The sequence below is a fragment of the Periophthalmus magnuspinnatus genome, chromosome 6 (genome assembly GCF_009829125.3).
Source record: "Periophthalmus magnuspinnatus isolate fPerMag1 chromosome 6, fPerMag1.2.pri, whole genome shotgun sequence".
Taxonomy (NCBI): Eukaryota; Metazoa; Chordata; class Actinopteri; order Gobiiformes; family Gobiidae; genus Periophthalmus; species Periophthalmus magnuspinnatus.
The window spans coordinates 13,307,422-13,334,035 of record NC_047131.1 but is presented as its reverse complement, the minus strand read 5'-3'; the positions used below and the strand labels follow the sequence as shown (position 1 = coordinate 13,334,035).

Sequence of the window (26,614 nt, the reverse complement as noted above, 5' to 3'; positions counted from 1 at the left end):
GAGGCGGTATCAACATTATAACATGGTTTAAAGCTCACAAGAGTTAATTTTGCATAATATAGGACCTTTAATGAGATTACTCACAACTTGTACTGCATCTTAATAGGGCTTGGCAAATTTGTTTTGGAAAACACAAAAATGGCCCTTGGATAATCTAAGAAAGAGGAATTATTGCCGTGTCAAAAAATTACTCCAAATGAATGACATCCAGTTTATGAAATCGCTACTTGCTTTTGCTTTATAGTAATTTCAGCATATAGGCTTGCTCGTCAGATGGAATATCTGTGTATATGATGTTGACAGTGCCTTAAAACAAATCCTATCCTATTTGCTCAACAATATGTCCTCTTATACATTCAGCCTTATATCTTTGACATCTCCGTGACTTGATCTCTCTGCTTCCCTCTTTATGCTGATCCTCTTCCACAGGTGCACAGGAAGTTTATGACAAAACCGGCAACAACAACACAGTGGAGGTGAGTGTCTCTCTCTGCTCGCTGTGGTAAGTGTCTGTATGTGCTTTAGACAAACCCGCACTAGAGCAAAACAGCGCTCTCCATAGCCGTACTGTCAAAGTGAAATCTGCGCCTGGGGCACATTAGCGCTCTGCAGGCAGAAACAAAGGACTGTGTGTGCGGGGCCGCAAGGGTCCACCAACCCTTCACTCTGCAGACATCACGGACTCTTTCTTCAGCGATGCCAGGCTCACTACTTTAAGCCAGCACAGGGCCAGCTGGAGCTCACAGTGCCCGCCACACAGACACATGAGCTAGTCACCATTAACAGGCTGAGTGCATGTGCAGAGCAGAGGGACTCAAGTGGGCCTCTGAGGATCTGTAAAAGAAATAAAGACCTTTGCCAAAACTAATGTAAAGAATATGCTTAAAATTTAATTGCAAAGATTGCAGATCATAACAGCTGTGGATCATATAGGTAATAATATTGTACGGCATAGAACTAAAATCTTATGTTCCATTCCTTCTTATTGTATAAAACTTGCTATTAATTGCTATATTGCTATGCTGATGATGCAAAATGCATTTTGAAATTTCCTGTCCCCTTTAGAATAAATCACATAAGAATAGGTGTTATCACTAAATAGGCTAAACTGAGGTGATCCACAGGGGCAGGTTGTGGGACCTCTATTGTTCTATTATTGTATTATAACTCCATACCAATCCTTTTCTAAAATCAGATCTTATTAGAAAACCCCCTACTCCAGAATGACTGCTTCTCCCGGACTGTTCCTCTGCTCCTCTTTGTCCTCAGCTGCTCCTGTAGATGTGAACTCTTGTGTTAGAGGCACCATGCCCTCGGTGTCACCTCGGTCCCATTCTCACTTTCCTCCCCCACTCTACCTCTCTCCATCTCCCCCTATCCTTCTCTCCCCTATCCGCACACACTTCACACACTGTTCACTGCTCTCTCTGTCTCTTGGTTTGGAGATCTCACATCTCGCCCAAGGTTCCCACACCTCAGCTCAGTAGTCTGTTATCATTGGAATGTTTTCCTGTGAATATGCATTAAGTAGAGTAGTGGCAGGGTCAATTACATTTTGTAACTTTACAGTTAATTGCCTGTAGACTGCTGTCTACACAAATTTGGGGCATGCCTCTGCTGGTAGATGATAGAACAGAAGTATAGATAACTGTATATAGGCTAGATGTGTGGGAGCCCTGCAGGCCTCAGTCTCATTGTGAGTTGTTTATTCCATGCACGCACACACACATGCGCGCACACACAGTCTGTGGCGATCCCACTGCATGCTGCATGCCCATGTGTCAGTCACCTGAGGGCTGCAGACAGGCTGCGTTCAGGCTGGTAACTCCTCATGCGTTCTCTGACTGTCCCTAAACTAGGTGTCAATTCACAACAGGCTGCAGACCTATCAGCTGAGCCAGCCCGCCATTGAGTCGGCCCCCCTGGCTCTGACGGCACCCCCTGCCCTGCTCAGCCCCGTCCAGGCCGGAGAGCTGCGCCCAGAGACCCTGATCCAGTGCCAGCAGATTGTCAAGGTGATCGTGGTGGACCAGAGTGGTAGAGGACGTATGGAGGCTTTCCTGAGCCAGGGCCCAGCCACACACCAGCTCATCCAGTCTGCTTTATCCACCCCTGTGCGTGTGCCCAGTGATGGCCCCCAGCCCCCGCTGCCTCCCCCTCCTCCTCCCTACAACCATCCTCACCAGTTCTGTCCCCCAGACTCCCCCATGCCCCTGCACCACACCATGCCTCTGATCCGCCGACGCAACTCCAGTGGCTCACGCAGCATCGTCTGAGAGCACTTTACCCTGTCTGCGACAGGAGCAGACACACTGTAGGAGGCAGGCAGGAGCTCCTCATTACAGGAACTGTTTTTGAACCCCACTGACGCTGAGCCCATTTCCATCAGAGCAGGCCCAGGGGCAGATGTGCTTCTGTCTTAAACCCTACATTTTCAAATATCACTTATCAAACTTGAGCTTTGTCACCACGACCAAGAAGCCGAGTCAGGCTTTAGAGTCAGGCTTCAGTGTGCAGTAGTTTCAAAGAGACACTAAAAACACTCACAAGAATGCATCTCAAATGATCTATTTTGGTTTTGTGGCCGCTCCTGTAGCTGCAGTTAGTTCTGCTCGGAGATAGCACACTTGCTCACAAACCTTTGGAATCTCTTTTTCTCCACACAAGGCGTTATGGTTTTGTTATCTGTGCATAATGAGGCCAAACACAACTGTAGCTTTCATGTGTGCTGTGTAAATGTGGGAGCACTGTAGCAGGCTTCTGTTGTGTAAAATATTGCGTACGAATGTCACTCCTTCCCCTGGGATCCTCAAGACAATCATATGTGTGCTTTTCATTTGCTCACCGTGTGGGAGCTTTGGTTTTTTCAGTATTTTATGCTTGGCTCTCACATCTCAGGAAGGCTCGGTCTCTCTGTCCTCTGCCCTGTTGTGTCCAGCGCTCTCACAGGTAGCAGCGACTAAACCAAGGGTGATTTTTTTTTTCCTTTTGTACATTTGCTCCTTATATATGGGTTTTGGAATATTCCTGCCACAAAACATGAAGATAACTAGCTTCGACAGGGTAGACCGAGGTCACACCCCTCCTCTTTGCACACGACTCTTATAGATGATGCATTCCTTTACTGAATGTGAAATCAGGGGGAAACTCAAGATGTCCGTGGAATTATGATCTCCTTCGTCACTGTGCGGTTTGTTTTGCGTGGCGGTGTCTCTGTACAGCGGACCACCAATCATCTGACACTCTTTTTGCATCATGATGGAATATATTGTACATAGAGAAATGAGATTTATTCTGAACAAGTGATCGGTTCGCCCATCCGTGTGTATCCTGTGTATTTGTACAGAGAAGATCTAGTTTAAAAAGACAGAATATATAGTAATTATTATATAGTTCTACAATATGATTATTCTTCACATTGCAAATCAGGGGGTTCTCCTAAAATCCTCCTGCTATGTGTGTGCGTGAGAGACGGGCAGCTTTTCTAGAGTACACCGCAGTTACCATGGCAACATAAACGGATATGATTTCAGATCTGCATTAATCATTAAAACACCATGTCATATAATTGCGGGACGACGGGAGGAGGGATGTGTCACTTGTTAGTAAAGGGCTATGCTGTATTGGCGACTATATACATGCATTTACAATAAAGAGGTGGACACGACGTGCACATAGCAGCCAAAGCAACAATTTAACTTCACTTTAGGATATGCTTGGTTTTTAGTCACTTAAGAGTCTTTTACGAATGACTTGTAGAATACCTATAGCATGAGATTTTGTTTTATCATTCGTTCGTATCATTAGTCACAGCATGTTGGGCCTCCTCCTCTGTTTCTTCTTCCTGCTTCATTTCTTGGCCCAACCCCTACCTGTCCCCCCCCCCATGGTTGTCATGGAGACGCACCAATCTGCATCCTCACTGTGGAGCACTGTCGGTAATCTTTGCACCATCACCAGATTTCTAAAAAGAGATTTATAATGATCGACATGTTTATTAATGGATATTTATAACTTTTCTTTTTGTTTGAAGAGAATGAAAGAATAAAGTAGTTTTTACTCTCATGCGTTGGTCTCTAGTGAGTTTGTCAAGATCACGGTAAAGTGTAATAATAGAACGGGGTTAAAGAAACACAAGCTAGCTGCAGTAATGTTATAGTTTCAACACCTGGATATCAAAGCTAGAAAAAATACTGAATCATTTTATTTTTCATTACCAGCCTTACAGGTTTATCAAATCACAAATAGCCAAAACAAGTGAAAATCCATACACTTTGGCTGAATAAATCATACACAGGTGTAAAAAAACAGCCAGGCCAGTCATATTAATAATAATTTAAACACTTTCCGCATTCCCTGTTGATGAATGCTAGTAGCAGAAATAAAAATGTGTAGATTAAACTGCATATATCATACAGTAATGGAAATAGGCTTGGAGGGGACAGGTTCCAGACCTACTTCTCACTGTTACAAAAGTGATAAAGTCCAGACCAGCCAGGGTCACACTAAAATACTATACACAAGGGAACAGTGCAAAGATGATGATCCAAAACTCCCAAGCAAACTGTGTTTTTACATCAGCCACTGTAAAATGTAGTGACATGATACAATATGAGTAAAACGCATATGCCGATTGGCTTCCTGGAGGACTGTAAAAATTCTCATGTTCATTTCTACTGTTCATTTCCACCTGTACTCATCACTGATCCTGGGTCAGCTAAAGCTCACAGGTCAAAGATCTCTGGTGTACTGAGGCATCACTCTTCACATGGTGGTCTCCTCCCACTCCAGCTCCACATCACCTAAAAGCAGAGGGAGTAGAGTGAGTAAAGTGAGGATGGTTTGTAACTCAATGGGGTTTGAGAGGCTGTGTTACCTTCCATGCCCTCCAGAGAGTCAGTCTTTTCTAGAGCAGAGTAGCTCACAAACCAGATGGACTGGCTGTTCCCTTTGCTGTTCAAGAGCTCTAACGTACTCTGGTGCAGGAAGATGTACTGGGCCTGGAAGAAAAAAATGTACAAGTCATTATTGTTTACTAATGATGTAATTTTCTGATGGGTGAAGGAGATTGTATCCCTGTTTCAATTATAAAGTTTATACAGTTTTACAACCAATATTTTGAAAAAAACAATTCTTGAAATCATATTTATGTACATGCAAATGCCCACTACGGTTTCCACCACATATGGCAGAAAAAGAGAGACAAGTGATAGACTATGGTGTAACATGGAGGGACAAACTCAAAGCTCATAGATAACACCATTTGATTTTGATTTGTATTAATTGTCAATGAGAGATTGGAATAGGAATAGATACCAATATTTACAATCCAGAAAGCCAGTCCCTACAAAAAAGTCTTGATTTCTTTGCAAAAAATATATCTTGACATGTTTTCTACATAAATCTCATTGCTTTTAATTCACGTGGCATCACTGAAAAAATGTTATATTCTCTAAAAAAGCCTAGATGATGGGACTAAATGTGTGGGACAAACAAAAGGGGTGTTCACTCAAATTCCTGCTATATTTTTCCAACCACAAAATTGCATGTTAACAATGACCTTAAATGATATTCAGTTCAATTCATTTTATTTTTGTAACACCTAAAATCACAACAACAGTTGTCTCGAAGGGCGTTCATGTATTGGTTGATGGGGGAAACCGGAGTAACCGGTGTCCCCATCCAGACACGGGGAGAAACATGCAAAACTCCATATGGAAAGGCCTGGGCGACCCGGGGAACGAATCAAACCTTCTTGCTGTGAGGCATGAGTGTTGCCACTCAGCCACCGTGCTGCCTACACACAAAAACAAACATATGATATGTAATTCCTTGATCTAGGCTGTGCAATGCAGAATCTTGAGACAGATACTGCACTTGGATATATTTGACCAGGACAGAGTAGCTCCTTAATTATTATATATAATTATAATATAACAAAGAAGAAAAAAAACAAAATCTGTACAGCACATTATATTTGTGTCCTACGTAGTTACTATAACTTTAAACTCCTTGTTATACTCCTACTATAACCCTTTAAACTCCTTGTTAACTATTATGATATTATCCTCTCTCTGCCCTGTGTTGAAATATGTTATCATTCTTGTCTTCCTTTGCTCATCCATGGGAGTTGTTAATTATTGTGCTGTAATGGAGAAGTGATTAAACAAGTCATGAGGGACACACAGTATAATCTGCAGACACTAAAGGGAGCTGTGGCTTTGCACTGCAGAGGAAAATAAAGCTAACACTTCTCAGGTATAAGCAAGAAGAAAGGTGAGCTCAGAATGATGTCACACTCAGAATGGGGAATCCTGTTCAGTGCGTGCCTCCAATCCACAGCCAAATCATTAACTTTTAAGAAATAGAACTTTCCAAACTCTTCCTTCCACATGGGAGCATGATCACAGTGGGACACCAGGAACAAGTAGGATATGATGACGCATGATTCTACAGTCTGATAAACTGCTCATGTGTGTTTTTGGATCTACATTTTATTAACTAATATTATAGTTTTGTGCACAATTTACCTTTTGTGGTCTGCAGTCTGGCAGGTCCTTCACCAGAAAAGTAAAAAAAATCTATAGATTTCAGTTTCCTGTTATGCAGTTTGTTTTGAGGACATTTGACAATTTAAAGGCTTTGTTTGAGATTGTTGCTATGACAACAATTCATCCTAACATTGAAACCCATTTAAAAAGAATGTTGTAGTGTTATATTATAATGACGTTTTTTTTTCTTATTTTACCTCCACAGGTATTTTCCTATTACATTTCAAACCTAACAAGCAGCATGTGGTTGGAAATCTAGTAGGTAATTATACTGAAAATCCATCCTGCCAAAGTAAAGAGGCTAATGAATGTGAGCGTGCTGGCAATGTGAACTGAAATCTACCTGTGTTTGGCTTATGTTCACTCCAGGCTGTTTAAAAGTGCACTTAGCTCAGCTCCACTCACCAGGTTCTGGACCATGCACATGCGCTCACTGCGCAGCTCGGCCACCAGCCCATAGATGTCCACAAAGTCATGGTCCCTCACATGCTGGATCAGGTGATCCAGTGCGATGAACACGCCTGTCCTGCCCACTCCAGCGCTGCACACATCACTGTTAGTCATAAGGCTTCCTGTGATATACTGACAGACAGGAACTGAGCATGACTTACCTGCAATGGACCACTATAGTACTGGTCTCCAGTCTGTGAGTGCGCACAGCTCGTACAAACTTGATGAGAGTGGTACAGGACTCTGGGACACCGTGCTCCGGCCACGATGTGTAGTTAAAGTGACGCACCAGGATGTAGTGTCCATGCTGCACAGGAGAGCAGGGGTAATCTTATAGTTGAAACCAGAAGTTTACATACACTGTATAAAAAGACACATGCTTTTTTTCTCACTGTCTGACATGAAATCACACTCCACTTTTCTTGTTTTAGGTCTGTTATGGTTACCAAAATTATTTCTATTTGCTAAATGCCAGAATAATGAGAAAACGATGTTTTTAGACAATTTTTCATTACTTTCTTCAAAGTCAGAAGTTTACATACAGTAAGATTATTATACCTTTTAACAATTTGGGTAAACCCAGATGATAATGTCATGCCTTTGGAAGCTTCTGATAGGTTTATTGACAACATTTGAGTAAATTAGACGCACACCTGTGGATGTATTTGAAGGCATTCCTGAAACGCACTACTTCTTTGTGTAACAACATGAGAAAGTCAAAAGAAATCAGCCACGATATCAAGAAGAGACTTTAGGACCTGCACAAGTCTGGTTCATCCTTGGGTGCAATTTCCTGATGCCTGACAGTGCCTAAATCATCGGTTCAAACAATTATACACACGCATCATACGGCTCAGGAAGGAGATGAGTTCTGTGTTCAGAGATGAACGTGCTTTGGTCTAAAATGTGCATATCAATCCAAGAAGAAAAGAAGAAAAAAAAACTTGTGAAGATGCTGGCTGAAGTTTGTAAGTGTGTGTCATTATCGACAGTGAAACAAGTACTGTACCAACATGGGCTGAAAGGTCACTCTGCCAGGAAGAAACCATTACTACCAATGAGCATTGTTATGTTTGGAGGAAAAAGGAGGAAGCTTGCAAGTCTGAGAACATCAGCCCAACTGTGGAATACAGGGGTGGCAGTACCATGTTGTGTGGTTGTGAAGTACATGTGTGGAAATACTGAAGTAGCATCTCAGGAAGTCGGCCAGGAAGTTTTGGGTTTTCCAAATGGACAATGACCCAAAGATAATGCCAAACTGGGTAAGTGGCTTAAGGATAACAAAGTCAATGTTTTGGCCATGACCATCATAAATCCCTGATCTCAATTCTATTGAAAATTTATGGGCAGATCTTAAAAGGCATGTGCACCAGTTCTGTTAGAAGGAATGGGACAATATTCCTGCGAACTATTGTGAGAGGCTTGTGGAAGGATATCCAAAATGTTTGATCTGAGTCATACAGTTTAAAGGCAATGGTACCAAATACAAATGAAATGTCTATAAACTTCTGACTTTGAAGAGAGTAATGAAAAATTGTCCAAAAAAATCCATCTCTTGTTATTCTGGAATTTAGCAAATAGAAATAATTTTGGTAATCCTAATTGACCTAAAACAGGAAATGTTTAGTCAGATTTCATGTCAGACAGTAAGAAAATAAGTCATTCATCACCTTTTTATATAATGAATGTAATCTTCTGATTTCAACTGTACAGTGGGGCAAAAAAGTATTTAGTCAGTTCTCCCACTTAAAAAGATGACAGAGGCCCGTAATTTTCATCACAGGTTCACTTCAACTATGAGAGACAGAATGGGGGGCAACAATCCAGGAAATCACACTGTAGGATTTTTAAATAATGAATTGGTGACTTCCTCTGTAAAATAAGTATTTGGTCACCTACAAACAAGCAAGATTTTGGGCACTCACAGACCTGTAACTTCTTTAAGAAGCTCCTCTGTCCTCCACTCATTACCTGTATTAATGGCACCAGTTTGAACTCGTTATCAGTATAAAAGACACCTGTCAAAATTATAAACCTACACCAGGCTGGGAAGACAAAATCAGCAATAGGTAAGCAGCTTGGTATGAGGAAATCAACTGTGGGAGCAAATATTAGAAAATGGAAGACATACAAGACCACTGATAATCTCCCTCGATCTGGGACTCCAAGCAAGATCTCGCCCCATGGGGTCAAACTGATCTCAAGAACGGTGAGCAAAAATCCCAGAATCACACGGGGGGACCTAGTGAATGACCTGCAGAGAGCTGGGACCTAAGTAACAAAGGCTACCATCAGTAACACACTACGCCGTCAGGAACTCAAATCCTGCAGTGCCAGAGGTGTCCTCCTGCTTAAGCCAGTACATGTCTAGGCCCGTCTGAAGTTTGTTAGAGCATTTTGATGATCCAGAAGAGGATTGGGAGAATGACATATGGTCAGATGAAACCAAAATACAAGTTTATGGTAAAAACTCAACTTGTCGTGTTTGGAGGAGAAAGAATGCTGAGTTGCATCCAAAGAACACCATACCTACTGTGAAGCATGGGGGTGGAAACATCATGCTTTGGGGCTGTTTTTCTGCAAAAGGACCAGGACGACTGATCCGTGTAAAGGAAAGAACGAATGGGGCCATGTATCGTGCTGGGTCTTTCAGCATGACTATGATCCCAAACACACTGCTCGGGCAACATAGGAGTGGCTTCATAAGAAGCATTTCAATGTCCTGGAGTGGCCTAGCCAGGCTCCAGATCTCAACCCCATAGAAAATCTTTGGAGGGAGTTGAAAGTCCATATTGCCCAGCGACAGCCCCAAAACATCACTGCTCTAGAGGAGATCTGCAGGAGGAATGGGACAAACTACCTGCAACAGTGTGTGAAAACCTTGTGGAGACTTACATAAAATGTTTGAGCTCTGTCGTTGCCAACAAAGAGTATATAAAAAATATTGAGATGAACTTTTGTTATTGATCAAATACTTATTTTCCACTATAATTTGCAAATAAATACTTAAAAAATTAGACAATGTGATTTGCTGGATTTTTTAACATTTTGTCTCTCATAGTTGAAGTGTACATATGATGAAAATTTACAGGCCTCTCTCATCTTTTTAAATAGGGGAAATTGCACAATTGGTGGCTGACTAAATACTTTTTTGTCCCACTGTATAAACAGGGTTGTAATACATATGGGGGTATGGCTCTTTAAAGGGAGCTGAATCCCCAAGAAGCTAACATATTCCTTTGTGCAGTTTGCAAAAGTACATTTTTCCACAACTACAACTTCTATGTTAAAACATTTTGTTCATAAGGCTTTCACTTGTGTTTCTTGTGTGAGTAGAGGGTGTATGTATCTGTGTGAAACTGCATCAAACACATTTTACATTAAACAAGCCTAATACTCTTGTGGCCCCCTCAAAGACTTTGATACAGATTGTGTAGTGCAGATTTATGGATGGCCATTTACTTCATCATTAACATTATAGAAATGACTTCCTCCACAATTTATGTTAATATTTCTCAGCAAATACTTAATGGCGTGGCAATCACAGGCCATCATAACATGAAGAGAGAGCACCACTATGATGCCAGTGATTAAAGCATACATGTGTGTCAGCTACAGCCTGTGTGCCTGTTCCTGTGTATTCCTCACCCGCTCCACTCGCAGAGTCCGGACAGTCCAGTCAGGGAAGACCTCTTCAGAAACTTTGGACACCAGAATGTCACTGAACACGGACATGGGCTTATCATCCTCAGGCCAGTACTTATGACAACGGATCTGCAATGTCCCAGTGCACACAAACACAACACACACCGGAGTCAGACAGCTGATGAGAAGAAGCCGCTGGGATGTTCTAATGAGCCCACAGCACACGCACAGGCCTGTCTACTCAGTGTTACATATTAACACATGATTTATGGGAGTGTCATAATTAGTACGCACGCGGCCCTTCTCGAAGCACTGGGTGAGCATGACGATGGTGCGGGTGCCCGTCTCCCAGATCATCCTCCAGAAGGCGGCCACGGTGCCAGGGAGGGGCCCTTGGGTGGCAATAAACTCGTTGGGACACAGATAGCCCTGAAAAGCTCCAGAGTTTAGTAACTATGTGCTGCTGAAGACTTGTTAAAAAGCGCTGATGCAGTGGCACTCACAGAGACAAAGCTGGCATTGATGTAGTCGGAGCCGTCTGAGCCTGGCTGGGAGAGCAGCTTCACTCGGTTGTTATTATCTAGGCACAGAGCAGGAATCACAATGTAGAAAAGATGCTGCTCCAACACAAGTGCATTTTGTAATATTCGCTGTGTGCCCTACTGACACTATGGAGGCACAAATCAAATAAGGTAGCACTCCCAATGCCGTGTTAGCTCTGTTGACTCTGAAAGGTACAACTTCATTTAAAATATTTTTTTTCTACAGTTACAGTTTTTATTTGTCATATGTAAATTACATCAAGGCAATAATTTTAAGGTGCCCTGTGTAACTTCTCTGGTAAAGGGTCCGCCACATTCTTGTCTCCATGGAGATTTATTTGCCTGAATTGTTCCATAGTATGGCAATTAACATATCTATTTAGCATGTATAAAATTGTTTTAGTGCTAATATTGTGAGCTTGCCTCTTCACAGATCTGACCTGTAACTTGGTTCTATACTGTGGAACAGTATAGAACAATAACATCTTCATTAAGACAAGTAGGTGGTGGACCTCCATCAGAAAAGTGCAGCTCTAAATCAACTGACCTTTAAGAGACAGTTTAAGAGCTGTGCAGATGTCCACTGTGGCTGTGTGGATTTTCTACTGGTCATCTGAACCACAATGAATCATAATTTGTGGATTTTGTCAATGTCTGTATTTAATATGGTTATATCAATAAGTCCCCAATAATCTTTAGGTGAACACAGTCCAGATATGCATAAGCCTTTCTACTCTGCCTCCTCTCCCTGCTCCTGTCTGTTCCTGTCTGCACCCTGGCTGTAGATGTACTCACAGGGCTTGATGTTAGGAAAACGGTTCTTGGTTCTGTTGCAGGGCATGTCTGCGTCTGTGGTGGCCAGATCCTGCAGCAGCTTTGGCAGTGCCTGTGAAAAGACCACCGCTTACTATTACACCAGGGTTATCAAAAGTATTGAAAATTAGATACTAATCGATACTAAAATAGCAGTGAAATCAGATACTATATTATATAGTATATATTTGAGCAGAAAAGTCACATTTACATGACAGAAATGAAACTATCCTAAATAGCTTTAGCATGATCTGGAGCTGTATCAGAACAAACATAAGATCACAAAGACTATTTATGCGCCCATGGACCACTATGGAACCTAATATGGAATCTATCTATATGGGGCTGATATTTGGATTTTTAGAGTATCAGCCATCTGCCTTAAATCTTCAGCATAGGCCAATATTTAGTTTCAGTCGATCTGCTGCCTAAAAAATACACACAAAGTTTCCTATTAACACTTTAATACAGAGAGATAGCTGCAGAAAACATGACTTCACAGCTCTCTTAAATGTTTGTGATAAAAAGGGCTTGGGGGGAGTTTGTAGTAAATTTAAATTACATAATTTGGGGAAAATAATCAAAATCAGCCCTACATATTGTCCCAAAAATATCGCCAGATATTATCGGCCATCAGTTGCTCTGGATTCTAAACAATCAATATCGGCATCGACTAAGAAACAAATTCCTATCACCTGATCTCTAATAGTATTATTGTGTATTGAGTGTTTTTTCATATCATCATGGGATAGAAATTTGGTATTGGGTATCGAATCTATTCCTTGGAATTGAAATTTTGTACTTGTGCCTGGTTCATTCTGCTTACCGAGAACTCCTCTTGGAACTTTGCATTGTCATTGCTGCACAGATCCTCCACATGCTGCAGAAAGGACTTCTTATTGACAGGCCTGGACAAGCAAACAGTTTACAAGTGACATCAACAGCAACACAAGACACACATTTACTTTGGGATACAAAGCGCCATTTGAACAACATTCTCTCAATATGCATTTCAGTATCTTGATTTTGGACTTACTTGAGGGATTTCCTGTAGCTCAGAAGCCTGGACAAAAACAGGTAACGTGAAAATTTGCAGCGTGATCACAGTGCAGCCATTAATCGGATAATCAGACAGAGGAGATCAGAGCTCGCAGAATCAAACCCCTCCTGATTAGAGCGACTGATGTGGAATTCTGAAGGACTATGTGAGGATCTGGAGAAGCCTTTGGGATTGGCTTGCAGGATTTTGAGCGGCATAGATCCCCAGCTGCTGATAAAGCCTGCTATTTGTGCCCCTGAACAGCACTGGACCGGTAAAGCAATTTGAAAAGGGCTGAGTAGGTAAACAAACTCGAAGTGAAGGGGAGCAGGAGGAGAGCAGGCAAACACCACATCACTCCCATGCAAGAAGAATGGGAAGAAGGAAATTATGCAACTGTGTTAGAACCATGCTGAGTTGTTCCCTGGTCAAAACTGTATGGGTAGTACATAGAAAAAAAGAAATTCACAATTTCATTTAAGACATAGGACTAGTATTTTCCAAAAGCCAAGTTAAACCACAATACTTCCTTTAATTAATACAAAAAACACACACACACAAGTGACCCCAAACACCACTGGACTTACTGAATGACATAGATCTCTTTGCGCCTGAAAAAGAATGAGGAGTACCTGGAGGGAGAAGAGGGCTGATTGTGAACAAACTAAAGTGTACTGGCTTATGTGTGACAGGGACCAGAGAGCAGTCATGTTATTTAAGCATTCCCTTAACTGGCTTTTATCTGGGCCATAGCAGGAGCAGAGCAGCACAGGCGTCATAAAGGGATCCATTTGGAGCTGAGACGAGACAATAAGCCTGACACGGCATACTATTTTAGCTCTTTAAAACGCATACGCTAAACTTAGCCTGAACGCTCAAGATTTTAAGTTCAGCCAATATGTCTCCTGAGGGGTAGATTTCTTTGAAATAAATTAGAGAGGTATTTAAGCAAATATATAACGCGACTTGACTTTTATACCAAATGCCCTTCCAATTGCAATCACTATGTGCCCACAGAATTTTATCCTGTGAACTTCAACTATGCCATAGTCACCCAAAAAAAATGCATGCATTAAATTCGGCATTACTTGAGTTAGTATATTTCAATCTTTTATTATTATTGGAGCAACATGTAACTTTTTACTGGTATAAATTTGAATTAAATGGTATCTCCTTACAGATAAGCAGGTGAAGACACCAAGCCAAGTTATAGACCAGATCTATCGAGAGAACTAACCCTGTTTATGTTAGAATTAATGTTTCAAGAAATCTTCTTCACAATAAAAACACCTATAATTTGAACTGCAAGATTGGAGATAGAAGATACAGTAGATACATTATACTGCATGTGTGGAATAACATCGTCATGGAGACAACCAGGTGGCAAATCCAACATCAGAAAAGTCATATTGTGCACCTTTAAATTATTTTACTAATGCTAATCTTAAGTACATTTCTGTTACATCCTAGAATTTTGCCGTTGTGGGAATCTCATCTTTTCTTAAATGGGAGTCTTAAAAAGTAATATTTGTTATTAACAAAGTGATGCAGACGTTTATGTAATGGCTGCTCTTTGCCGACAGATCTTTTGCACTTTGGGGCACACAGAGGATAAAAGCGGGTTGTGGAGCGGTTGCCAGGTCTGGTTAGAGACTCAAGCGCGAGGATGCGAATACACAGTGAGGCAGCCTCTGGTACCTCCTGTTTTAGCTTCTGTGCAGCTCCACACTTGTGCGCTGGAAGTCTGCTATTGACAGGAGCTCACATCAGTCTGCTGCTGCAAAGGCCTTTTTGTCTGGTTGGCTCAGATTTAAAGTCTCGTCTCAATGCACTAAATAAAGCATTAGAGTCAAGTGGTGAACAGTGCATGCTGCTACTGTTGCTTTTGTTTGGATGCATGGGCAGGTGAGCAGTAAGAAGAAAAGAAAAAATATAAACTACATTTGAGATGTTAAGTTGACTAATAAAAAATGTCATCACTTTTTCAGCCTTGAGATTTTAACTTAAAGTCAAACTAAACACTAAATCCACTTTTTTAACTATTAAATGGTGTGTATTGTGTTTTAATAGCATTATTTACTGTTCTAGAGGAGTTACACAATGCACCTTTATAAAATTTCCCATTTAAAAAACTTTCAGACCTTGAAGTAGTAATCAAATTAGTCAGAAGAATGGCACAAGCAGACAAATCTAAACTAGTCAGCTCTACTAAATGAAAGTTGAGAGCATTGTGTGGATAAGACATTGTTTGTGCAGAGGACAGGCAGACTGACCGGTTGATTTTCTCCTGCTTGAGCTCCATGTCTGCGATGGCAATCAGCTGATCCAGCTTACACTTGGTCTCTATGATCTCCGCCTCACGGGGGGAGTAAGTGCCTCCTTCTTTCTTGTGCTGGTGGAGCCTGGATGGGAACAGCACAGTTACCAGAACAACTCAACACTTTCGGTATAATGTATTGAAAGCACTTGTCTATCAGCTCTACACTTTGGTGCATTATTTATTCACTCAGTTGCACATTCACATTTTATAGGCACAGACACTGTGGTTGACATGTATTTCTCAGTGACGCAATGGAGCTCAACAGTCCTGACCACTTTGAAGCCTATTCTGGTTGTCGCAGCAAATTTCCCATCCCTTTTTCCAATATATACACACACACATATACATATATATATATATATATATATATATATATATATATATATATATATATATATATATATATATATATATATATATATATATATATATATATATATATATATATATATATATATATACACACGCATATATATACGCATATAAATATGCATATATATATAGAGAGAGAGAGACAGACAGACAGACAGAGAGAGAGACAGAGAGAGAGAGAGAGATCAACCTGTGCACTGCTTGGATTGATTACAAGAAAGCCTATGACTCAATGCCACACACATGGATCAGTGAATGCTTGGAGCCGTACAATACCAACAGGACTCTGAGAGCCTTCATTGCAAACTCGATGAGGTTGTGGAAAACCACCTTTGAGACCAATGGCAAGCCACTTGCACAAGTGACCATCAAATGTGGCATATACCAAGGAGATGCACTGTCACCACTGCTGTTCTACATAGGTCTGACCCCCCTGAGCCAAATCAACAACACTGGCTATGGATACTGACTCAGGAATGGGGCCACCATCAGTCACCTCCTCTACATGCATGACATCAAGCTGCATACTAAGAATGAGCGAGATAATGACTCACTGATCCACAGCACAAACACTGGAATGTCATCTGGGCTTGAGAAGTGTAGCCGGATGGTGATAAAGAGAGGGAAGGTAGTCCACACAGAAGGGGTCTCACTCCCAGAAGGAACAATAGCAGACATTCAGGACAGTTACAAGTACCTTGGTATCACACAAGCAAATGGCAACCTCGAAGAGAAAACAAAGAAAGCACCAAATACCTCAGGCGAGTAAGGCAAGTCCTAAGCTCAATGGCAAGAAGAAGACCCCAGCAATAAACAGCTACGCCCTGCCAATAATCAGATACCCAGCAGAAATCATAAGCTGGTCCAAGGAGGAGATACAAACCACAGATGACGTGCTCAGTGAATGTCTCAGAAAGTGGAGTGCAGAGGAAGAGCTGTTGGAGGAGCCATCATGGGAAGACAAGCTCCTGCATGGGATGTACCACCAGAACATAACTGAAGTGGCTGATATCAAGAAATCCTACCAATGGCTTGAGAAAGCTGGTTTGAAGGACAGCACAGAGACACTCATTCTGGCTGTACAGGAGCAGACCTTGAGCACTAGAGCAATAGAGGCTCAGATCTACCACACCAGACAAGACCCAAGGTGTAGTGCCAAGAGGCCCTGAGACAGTCCAGCACATAACTGCAGGGTGTAAGATGCTGGCAGGGAAAGCATACATGGAGAGGCATAACCAAGTGGTGGGCAGAGTTTACTGAAACATCTGTGAGGAGTATGGACTGGAGAGCTCAAGGTCAAGGTGGGAAACACCTCCAAAGGCAGTGGAGAATGATCAAGCTAAGATCCTGTGGAACTTCCAGATACAGATTGACAGAATGGTAATGGTAAACCAACCGGACATTGTGGTGGTGGATAAACAACAGAGCAAAGCTGTTGTGGTGGACATCGCAGTACCAAGTGATGGGAACATCAGGAAAAAGGAACATGAGAAACTAGAGAAATACCAGGGGCTCAAAGAAGAGCTGGAGAAGGCCTGGAAGGTGAAGGCATCAGTGGTGCCCGTGGTCATCAGAGCACTCGGGACAGTGACTCCCAAACTGAAGGAGTGGCTACAGCAGATCCCAGGAAAAACATCAGACATCTAAGTCCAGAAAATTGCAGTACTCGGAACAGCAAGCAATCGGGCCTCTGGTTGAAAAGAGGAGATGATATATATATATATATATATATATATATATATATATATATATATACACAAAATTTAAAGTTAATGACACAACAGAGGCTAACCAGCTATGTGGTAACTAATGTCCATGACAAAAAAATCCATAAATAACACTCAGGTCTCCTGATCATCAACTACTACATTAATTAATAATAAGCTCAGAAAAAGCCTGCTTGGCAAATCCAGAATGATATCTCTATATCTGTATTTTCATACAGATATAGATCAGTTGTGTTGCGTCTCAAGCCCGGTCAAACTTGATCGTGCATTCAGATTAATTTTTTTTCAGTGATACGTAAAACGAAGGAGCTCCTTGGTCATCTATCATTAACAAATAAAATGTAATTGATCTCACCTGAGAGTTTAACAGAGTTTAATGCTTTGTAAAACTGTGCGATGTTTTTCACCCCTCTGTGATATTTTTTTTCCTTTATTTTTTTGCAGTACAGGCAATTGGCTAATCCGAATGACTAATCCACCTGTCAGTCACACCCATTTGAAAACAGTAAAAAGTGTTCTTGATTCCAGGCAATACATTTGCAAGTTTTTGGTCAAAAACAGAAAAACTGTACTATGTGACAACATGCTCAGTTGCCCCGATTACAGCCAGGCATTTGTGATTACAAACACCTGGGGTGACGTTTGAAGTGTGGATACTTGTTAGACCAATCACACTGTTCTTTTACCCCCTTCTCCCCCCTCAGCCTCCCCTTTAGTGCCCCAGGCCCCGCCCCTCTCCCTTACTCACTCTTTTCCTTAGCCCTCCAGGTACTGCCCAGTTTAGCATTTGCAATGTGGTTGTGGGGGGCATTTAGGTGTTTAGTCTCAATTTAATATACCATGTTTGTGAAAAGTCTATAGAAAAATGAATGGAAATTTCACCTCTGGAATTGGAGCAGCCTTTAAAGAGGATGATGTGACTGGTGATGTGCTGATTGGCCAAAACGTACTGTGCCACTGTTGGCCTATTACATACATATATAAAGTGGCAATATGTCAGTTCTACTTGTATGTACATGGAATTTTAGTGGTTATAAAAACATTTGTCAGAGAGATAATCAACTAACTGCTGCATATCCAGGAGCGGGTGTAATCAGTGTGATGAGCCACATGACACAGGTGCTACTCTCTCTGTGTAATTGATATGTGCAGCTTCTGATTCCTGATAATGAACCATTTGATTCTTAGTGCATCTTACTTGACAGAGCAGCAGATGATGATTATCAACAACACTGCCAAGAAAAAGGACAGGAGCACTCCCAGGATGATCTGCTCTTCTCTGGTTAACAGACCATTTGCTGTAAGAGACACCACAACACAAATCACATCGCATACACAGCTGAGGCAATTATGCACAAAATGAGAATCATACCATTGGTTTTGATGTGCTCCGAGTATTCTGAGTCTGTGTACTCGCCCTTGATGTTGGTGGCTCGGAATTTAAACCTGGTTGCCATAGAAAAACACAGAAACAGTTACTTTAGATAGGTAAATGAAATTAAGCTAATTATTTCAACCAGGAAGTATACATTTCCTCCCCATATTGTCTTATCCGTGTCACTGCTAGTCAATCCAGGAAATCACATTGTAGGATTTTTAATGAATTAATTGGTAAATTCCTCAGTAAAATAAGTATTTGGTCACCTACAAACAAGCAAGATTTCTGGCTCTCACAGACCTGTAACTTCTTCTTTAAGAGGCTCCTCTGTCCTCCACTCATTACCTGTATTAATGGCACCTCTTTGAACTCATTATCAGTATAAAAGACACCTGTCCACAACCTCAAACAGTTAGAATCCAAACTCCACTATGGCCAAGACCAAAGAGCTGTCAAAGGACACCAGAAACAAAATTGTAGACCTGCACCAGACTGCGAAGACTGAATCTGCAATTAGTAAGCAGCTTGGTGTGAAGAAATCAACTGTGGGAGCAATTATTAGAAAATGGAAGACATACAAGACCACGGATAATCTCCCTCGATCTGGGATCCCAAGATCTCACCCCGTGGGGTCAAAATGATCACGGGAACGGTGAGCAAAAATCCTAGAACCACACAGGAAGACCTAGTGAATGACCTGCAGAGAGCTGGGACAAAGTAGCAAAGCAAAGTAACAAAGGCCAACATCAGTAACACTATGGCGCCAGGGACGCAAATCCTGCATTGTAAGACGTGTCCTCCTGCTTAAGCCAGTACATGTCCAGGCCCCTCTAAAGTTTGCTAGAGAGCATTTGGATGATCCAGAAGAGGACTGGAAGGATGTCATATGGTCAGATGAAACCAAAATACAAGTTTATGGTAAAAACTCAACTTGTCGTGTTTGGAGGAGAAAGAATGCTGAGTTGCATCCAAAGAACACCATACCTACTGTGAAGCATGGGGGTGGAAACATCATGCTTTGGGGCTGTTTTTCTGCAAAAGGACCAGGACGACTGATCCGTGTAAAGGAAAGAACGAATGGGGCCATGTATCGTGCTGGGTCTTTCAGCATGTCTATGATCCCAAACACACTGCTCGGGCAACATAGGAGTGGCTTCATAAGAAGCATTTCAAGGTCCTGGAGTGGCCTAGCCAGGCTCCAGATCTCAGCCCCATAGAAAATCTTTGGAGGGAGTTGAAAGTCCGTGTTGCCCAGCGACAGCCCCAAAACATCACTGCTCTAGAGGAGATCTGCAGGAGGAATGGGACAAACTACCTGCAACAGTGTGTGAAAACCTTGTGGAGACTTACAGAAAACATTTGACCTCTGTTATTGCCAACAAACAGTATAGTAAGTAATAAGTATTGAGATGAACTTTTGTTATTGACCAAATACTTATTTTCCACTATAATTTGCAAATAAATTCTTTAAAAATCTTTTAAAGAACTTAAAAAAAATTCTGGATTTTTTTTTTTCTCATGAATAATTAGGATGTTTGAAATGCATAAGGTAAATTAGGACCACTGCAAACCATTTAAAATGAACTAGTTCTGTTTTTCAGGTACAGAGCATTTAAGTTTTTATTTTAACTTTATACAGTAAATTGTAAAGCATCTTTTTTAGAATACATTTACTTTAAAGGTATTTCTATTGAAAGAGAACCGTAAGGAAGCAACCGTTGGAAGAATTTTTTTCCAAACAGAGACTGTTGAATGAGAACCATATGAAGACCATAGACAGGTGGGAATAACACGTCTGACACGTGTTCTTCCTTCATGGTTCAAATACTCACACATAAACTGTATTAGGCTTCAGAGGCCCGTTACAGTAGGTGTCCGACTCATTCAGGCAGTCGTCCCTCTGTCCGATTACGTATACCCCCGTCATGTTGGGCAGCACCAGCGGAGGTTTGTCCCCCCACAGAAGGTGCTGGCCTATCCTCTGGTCAGGGGCAGGGTCTGGGTCTGGGTTTGGGTCCTCACAGGTTGGGTTGGGAAAGCCCCTGTCTGTGATGTAAGGGGCAGGAGACCGAGAGAAGGCTGCTCTCCAGTTAGTCACGTTCTCTGTGTCTTTTACTGTAGAAATGTAAAAGAAGAATTACATAAGAATTTGAAGTTTACAGGTGATTAACTAAACTCACATTACTGCTAAAAAAAACAATATTAGTAGATTGCATTCATGTTGGAGAATGTGATAAAGACAATTGCTGGGTTTCAGATGACAATACGACATTCTATACACCATCCATCCATTTTTTCCCGCTTATCCAGAGCCGGCTCACGAGAGCAGCAATCTGAGCAGGAACTCCCATACTTCCCTCATCCCAGACACTTTCTCCAGCTCGTCCGGTGGGACACCAAGGTGTTGCCAGGACAGCTGAGGGATATAGTCTCTTTAGCGTGTCCTGGGTCTTGCCTGGGTTTGCCTCTCGGTGGGACATGCCCGGAGAGCCTATGTTAGATTTACTGCTTTTGAAAGAAATACATAAATTAAATATCTTATCAGTATTTCTTGGGAGTTGTGTCCACAAACTTGCCATATGAATCTCATAGCTTTAAGTCTTCAACATCTTTGGGGTGGAATAATGGCAATTTTGAAGCTACTATGTAGCTAATTTAACTTTTCTTTATTTATTAAGATGTTGAAGCTTTTTGTTTTAGTTTCATGTTGTTAGTAACTAATTACAGAGATATTAACCAGGTCAACAAATCTTCAATCTGACAGTTAAACATCAAATTCTACCATATAATTCTGACCTGTCTCCAGCTCAATGTTAAACTACAGGGATTCTATAATGTTGTGTTGTTACATGAACCCAACCTATTAACCAAGTTTGATGGCCAAAGTGATGGCCAAAATTGTAATGAGCAAATCTTTGGCATTATAACATCATCAGAAAACATTTTGTATCATATTACTTTGAGTGACGATGAGTAATGAGTATAGAATATGCACTATAAACTGAACTTTATTCATTTATTTTTTACTACAAATGAAATTGCAATTGCAGTATTTGTCTGATTAATTTTTTTTTCCTTTAATGATGTATTCCAAAAGAGTCATACCCCCTGACTCGGCCACGATGACCTGGATTCTCGCGATTGGTCCATTGTCGTCACTATAGAAACAGGCAGGCATGTGGATGGCGATACTCCTGTGGGTTACCATGGCAACCCCTCGGTGGCCCAGCATCGCCTGGGGTATCTGGGTGGGCTTGGCCGGGGCTGGGATGACCACATGTAAAAGAGCAGAGATGAGTGACAGGTTATGTAGTCTGCAGCATACACCCACACAGCACTTAAGGCTTACACATCATTTTTACAGTGCTAATCATCTCCTTCCTCTGCTATAGTCTCTTGTGCCCTAAGCGGTAGGAGCACTATTGTACCTTTGATGGCTGTAGTTATCTTGACGTGGGGGCTGGGGGGGCTCTTGCCTGCTCCGTTCCTCGCTGAGATCTACAATCAGACGGACAGGATTTGAAACTGTCATGAGTGGTTCTGGCATTTACCAAAGCACCTCAGTATAAGCAAGTAAATGTCACCATCTTTTTGATCAAAATTTCCTGTAACTTTGCAGTATAAAACGCACTCCCCTCACATAACACCATAATGACTTTAGGGCTAAGATGACACGCCGTTTGTGTGTAATTCATCACGGAAATGCCAGTTTAATGTTTTTGGTGACATTTTTCCTCTGGCTGAACTATTAGTAAAAACATATTTTTGTCAAGGCAAGTCAAGCTTTTTGAGGAAGTATTTATTATAAGAGTGTACTTAAGAACATTTAAATAAACTAGGCAGAACATAGCAGGTTGTTCAAAGCCAGAAGGAAGTTTACATATTATGTTTGTATTATAAAAATTGTATAATTATTAAGAATTACTGACCACACAACCAATTAAAAGTAAAATCCTTAATTCTTTCATTCACATTGTCTAATAGATTACCATTTATGACAAACTTGAGAAAGTCAAGTTGATTTGACATAAACACCCAGATAAAAGAGCACTTTACATAGTTTTACTTTTTTGGAGTATAGCTTGAACTGACTTAATTTAGCTTCAATGGCTTCCCAAGTTAATATCACAATCTAGACTCTAAAATGTAATTTTCAACATAAAATCATTGTATTTTATTTTATATTCCCATGTGGCCTTATATCTGTGTAATCCTTCAGTGGTTCAGGTAGGTTCCATAGTGGTCCATGGGTGTATACTAGTCTATGTTCTAAAGCTATTCAGGAAAGGATAATTTCTGTCCTGTAAATGTGACTTTTTGTGTATCAATACCTGCTAAATGAGTATGTAGTTTTGATACTAGTTTTAATATCTTATATAGGATATAATATCCTATATTTTTGATACTTTTGACAACCCTAGTGCAATATATGCACTAGGGTTGCATATAATAATACAAAAAAGTACCCACAATAAATATTGACACAGAAAAATGATTGTTCCAACCATCATGTATTGAACAAAAAGTCTAAATAATATTTATCATGACAGGCCTAGTACTTCTGATTATATTATGATCTGAATAATCCTGACTGGAATAACTGTTGCCCCAATAGCAGCAGTGTAGTGTCTGTACCTGAATGGTGTAATTGTGTCCTCCCTTCAGGCCGTCAATCACTGCTGTTAGCTGGTTCTCCTCACTTTGGATGGCAGTGAGGCTGATGTTCCTCACCATCTCCTGTCCTTGGTAGATGTACACGTAGTAGGCTGTGATGTTCCCATTGGGCTCTTCAGGAGGGGAGAAGCTCACCATCACTTGGTTCACCTCATCTGGGATGACTGTTACTGTCACGTTGGTTGGAGGGCTCTTGGGCTCTGCAAGCAGATAAGATTGTATGATCATGTATATTACAGAGCCTTCATATTGGTAAGTCTACATTTTCAGAAGCATTTACTATATTTTGTTAAAAGCAACTACAACTATACAATTTCTTCAAATCATATGGCTAGTGCTTGAGCTAGTACTGAAAAAGGGACATTTCACAACATAATAATATCAAAAACATAATTAAAGTCATAGTATGTAACTTTTTGCCAAAAAATAGACTTGAATAGAAAGAATGTTTTTTCATTATGGGTGTTTTTATTTCATTGCAAAACATACAAAAACCTGCATTCTTATTTTGAGCCTATAAACTAAGGCCATACTTAGTTTATAGGCTCACAATATGAATGCAAGAAGAATAAAACTTCATTCTTCATGGAAAATGTACCGTTTTAAGTTTCTATTTCCATGGAATCATGCAGTTGACTTTCCACTTACAGAAAGTTACATACTATTATACTTTAAATGTAAAATAAAAAGCTATTTCAAAGAACTTATTAATGCAACATATTAAATGTCTCCTATGTCTTCTAAAGGTTTCTAAAGTACTGTGAAACTGAAAAATAATTCATCACACAAGAAACCATCAAAAACTACAAATCCCATGTTTAAATATACAAACATTTGCATACCCTCCTCCAAGGTGTGAAACACAAGAGGACCAACAGCCTTTCCATCAGTGGCCGCAGACTGGACTGTTCCAGTGAAGGCGATGACAGTCACATCGTAAGTGGAGAAAGCCGTCAGGTTGGACACAAGCAGGCTATTTTGCTCTCCGGGACCCAGCACCAGGGACAAGTTGACCCCAGGACCCTCCACCTGCAAGAACAACAAATGGGCAAAGAAGAGCCAAACATTGCACTCAAGTAATAGAAATAATACCGTACTTGAAAATAATATTACTCAAGCAGAAGTACAATGTAATGGTCCAAGAAATTACTCAAGAAAGAGTAAAAAAAGTATTTGGAAAAGTACTAATTCAATTCATTTTCAATTCATTTTATTTTTGTAACGCCCAAAATCACAACAACAGTTGTTTCGAAGGGCGTTCAGGTTTTGGTTGATGGGGGAAACCGGAGTACCCAGAGGAAACCCATCCAGACACGGGGAGAAACATGCAAATCTCCACACAGAAAGGCCTGGGTGACCCGGGGATCGAACCAAACCTTCTTGCTGTGAGGCATGAGTGTTGCCACTCAGCCACCGTGCTGCCTACACACAGGCAGCACGGTGGCTGTGTGCAGGCAGCACGGTGGCTTTCAGTTACTCTTACTCAAGTAAGAGTAACTGAAAGAGTAACTGTTTGGCCAAAACATCTCATTTATTATGTTCAGTTAATGTAGACTTATTGAAAGGACAAAATATTTGATCATGGTATTTTCAAAGGATGGACACAAAAACGAGACAAACTAAATCATATCTGAAGAGGTGGGGCAGGAAACACCAATGTTCAAATCATTTCGTATTGTCATCATAAAGCTTTTGTCATTTCTAGACTTAGTCACAGTGGGAAGCGGACCCACAACTTTTACTCAAGTAAGAGTACTGTTACTTCATTAAAAATGTTGCTCAAGTGGGAGTAAATGTATGCTGCTAGAAAATGACTTTGAAAAATACAATTTCTTTAAAAAGTTACTCAAGTAAATATAAATGAGTACTACCCCCCTCAGGTTATATCTGTATACATTTATATTGGTATGTACAGGAAAACAAGTAAACCAACCCGAATGAGATATTTGGTGGGACCAGAGAGAACAGCCGGCTCTTCCCACATCACGTGCAGACTGTTGGCGGTGGCGGTTACTCTGAGGTCACGAGGGGGAGCGTCAGGATCTGTAGATTATGTAATATGGTCTTTCGATTAGTATTAAAGGGCTGTCAGTACAAATAATATCTCCAACAATATTAATATTTATAGATTATGAAAACAAAATACTTAAGTGGACATAATACTAACAAGTTAACATATTCATTTCAAATAGTTTCTAACCTAGACAATAGCAACAAAGTCTGGGCAAGTAAACAGTGGCGTTACAACTATAAGATAAATAAAAATAAATTAAAAAAAAATAATAATAAAGTGGTGATTCAGGAGCATGAGACATCATTTTCACACATGGATTGTCCACCACAGAGTCCAGACCTCAACCCCATGGAGAATCTTTGGGATGTGCTGGAGAAGGCTTTGCACAACAGTCAGGCTCTATTATCATCAATGCAAGATCTTGGTGAAAAATGTATGCAACACTGGATGTAAATAAATCTTGTGACATTGCAGAAGTTTATCAAAAGAATGCCACAGCGAATGTGTGATGTAATCAAAGCTAAAGGCGGCCCAATGAAAAATTTGAGTGTGTGACTTTTTTTTGGCCAGGCGGTGTATATGTCTTTTATATGTAAGTTTGCTCAGAATTTTACATGAAAAGAGGAAATCAACAAACAACAGAGGACAGTAATGATGGTTAGTTTCTCTTTCAATAGTATAGAAACCAAACCAAGTATGCGTTAAAAAATAGTTTGTAATAGTAATTTTGTCCTGAGGCTCTCGTGGGGGCACTACATAAAACATTCATAATTCTGAAAAAAAAATTGCATTTATTAACACTTAATTTCTCATCCTTTGGCACTTAAAGGGTCTCTACCTGATTTCAAACCATGAATCAAGAACCTGTTTTACTTTGAACTTTTGGCCCCACCCACTTAGTCCTTTCTGCCACTGTTGAAAATGCACATGTCAGAGAATGAGGTGTCTGGGATAGGCAGGCAGATGTTTCCTTCCAGTTCTTCCATCTCTGCCTGCTATTTGACAGAGAATCAAGTGTCTGTGATAGTGTCAGACAGTTGGGAGCCTGATTGAACAAAAAAAGGTGGCCCTGTCAGTAGCTTCTGTATT

At 40.8% G+C, this 26,614-nt stretch overlaps 2 protein-coding genes across 2 annotated transcripts in view; one reads left to right on the top strand and one right to left on the bottom strand.

Annotated features, from left to right (window-relative positions):
* Positions 1-2,418, top strand: part of iqsec3b (IQ motif and Sec7 domain ArfGEF 3b) — an 83,216-nt gene extending 80,798 nt beyond the window's left edge. Inside the window, exons 14-15 of the mRNA XM_033968498.2 lie at positions 430-476; positions 1,860-2,418. Coding sequence (XP_033824389.1) covers positions 430-476; positions 1,860-2,276 — 464 coding nt within the window. The 3' untranslated portion in view covers positions 2,277-2,418. The remainder of the gene's footprint in view (positions 1-429; positions 477-1,859) is intronic.
* Positions 2,419-4,648: 2,230 nt separating this feature from the next.
* ptprq (protein tyrosine phosphatase receptor type Q) overlaps positions 4,649-26,614 on the bottom strand; it is a 70,053-nt gene continuing 48,087 nt past the window's right edge. Inside the window, exons 44-63 of the mRNA XM_055222575.1 lie at positions 25,445-25,554; positions 24,354-24,540; positions 23,473-23,711; positions 22,266-22,335; positions 21,943-22,101; positions 20,670-20,952; positions 18,832-18,905; positions 18,658-18,757; positions 15,314-15,442; positions 13,628-13,672; positions 13,038-13,064; positions 12,828-12,909; positions 11,984-12,074; positions 11,150-11,226; positions 10,941-11,075; positions 10,650-10,775; positions 7,163-7,308; positions 6,957-7,092; positions 4,877-5,000; positions 4,649-4,802 (exon numbers count right to left, since the gene is read on the bottom strand). Coding sequence (XP_055078550.1) covers positions 4,765-4,802; positions 4,877-5,000; positions 6,957-7,092; positions 7,163-7,308; positions 10,650-10,775; positions 10,941-11,075; positions 11,150-11,226; positions 11,984-12,074; positions 12,828-12,909; positions 13,038-13,064; positions 13,628-13,672; positions 15,314-15,442; positions 18,658-18,757; positions 18,832-18,905; positions 20,670-20,952; positions 21,943-22,101; positions 22,266-22,335; positions 23,473-23,711; positions 24,354-24,540; positions 25,445-25,554 — 2,378 coding nt within the window. The 3' untranslated portion in view covers positions 4,649-4,764. The remainder of the gene's footprint in view (positions 4,803-4,876; positions 5,001-6,956; positions 7,093-7,162; positions 7,309-10,649; positions 10,776-10,940; positions 11,076-11,149; positions 11,227-11,983; positions 12,075-12,827; positions 12,910-13,037; positions 13,065-13,627; positions 13,673-15,313; positions 15,443-18,657; positions 18,758-18,831; positions 18,906-20,669; positions 20,953-21,942; positions 22,102-22,265; positions 22,336-23,472; positions 23,712-24,353; positions 24,541-25,444; positions 25,555-26,614) is intronic.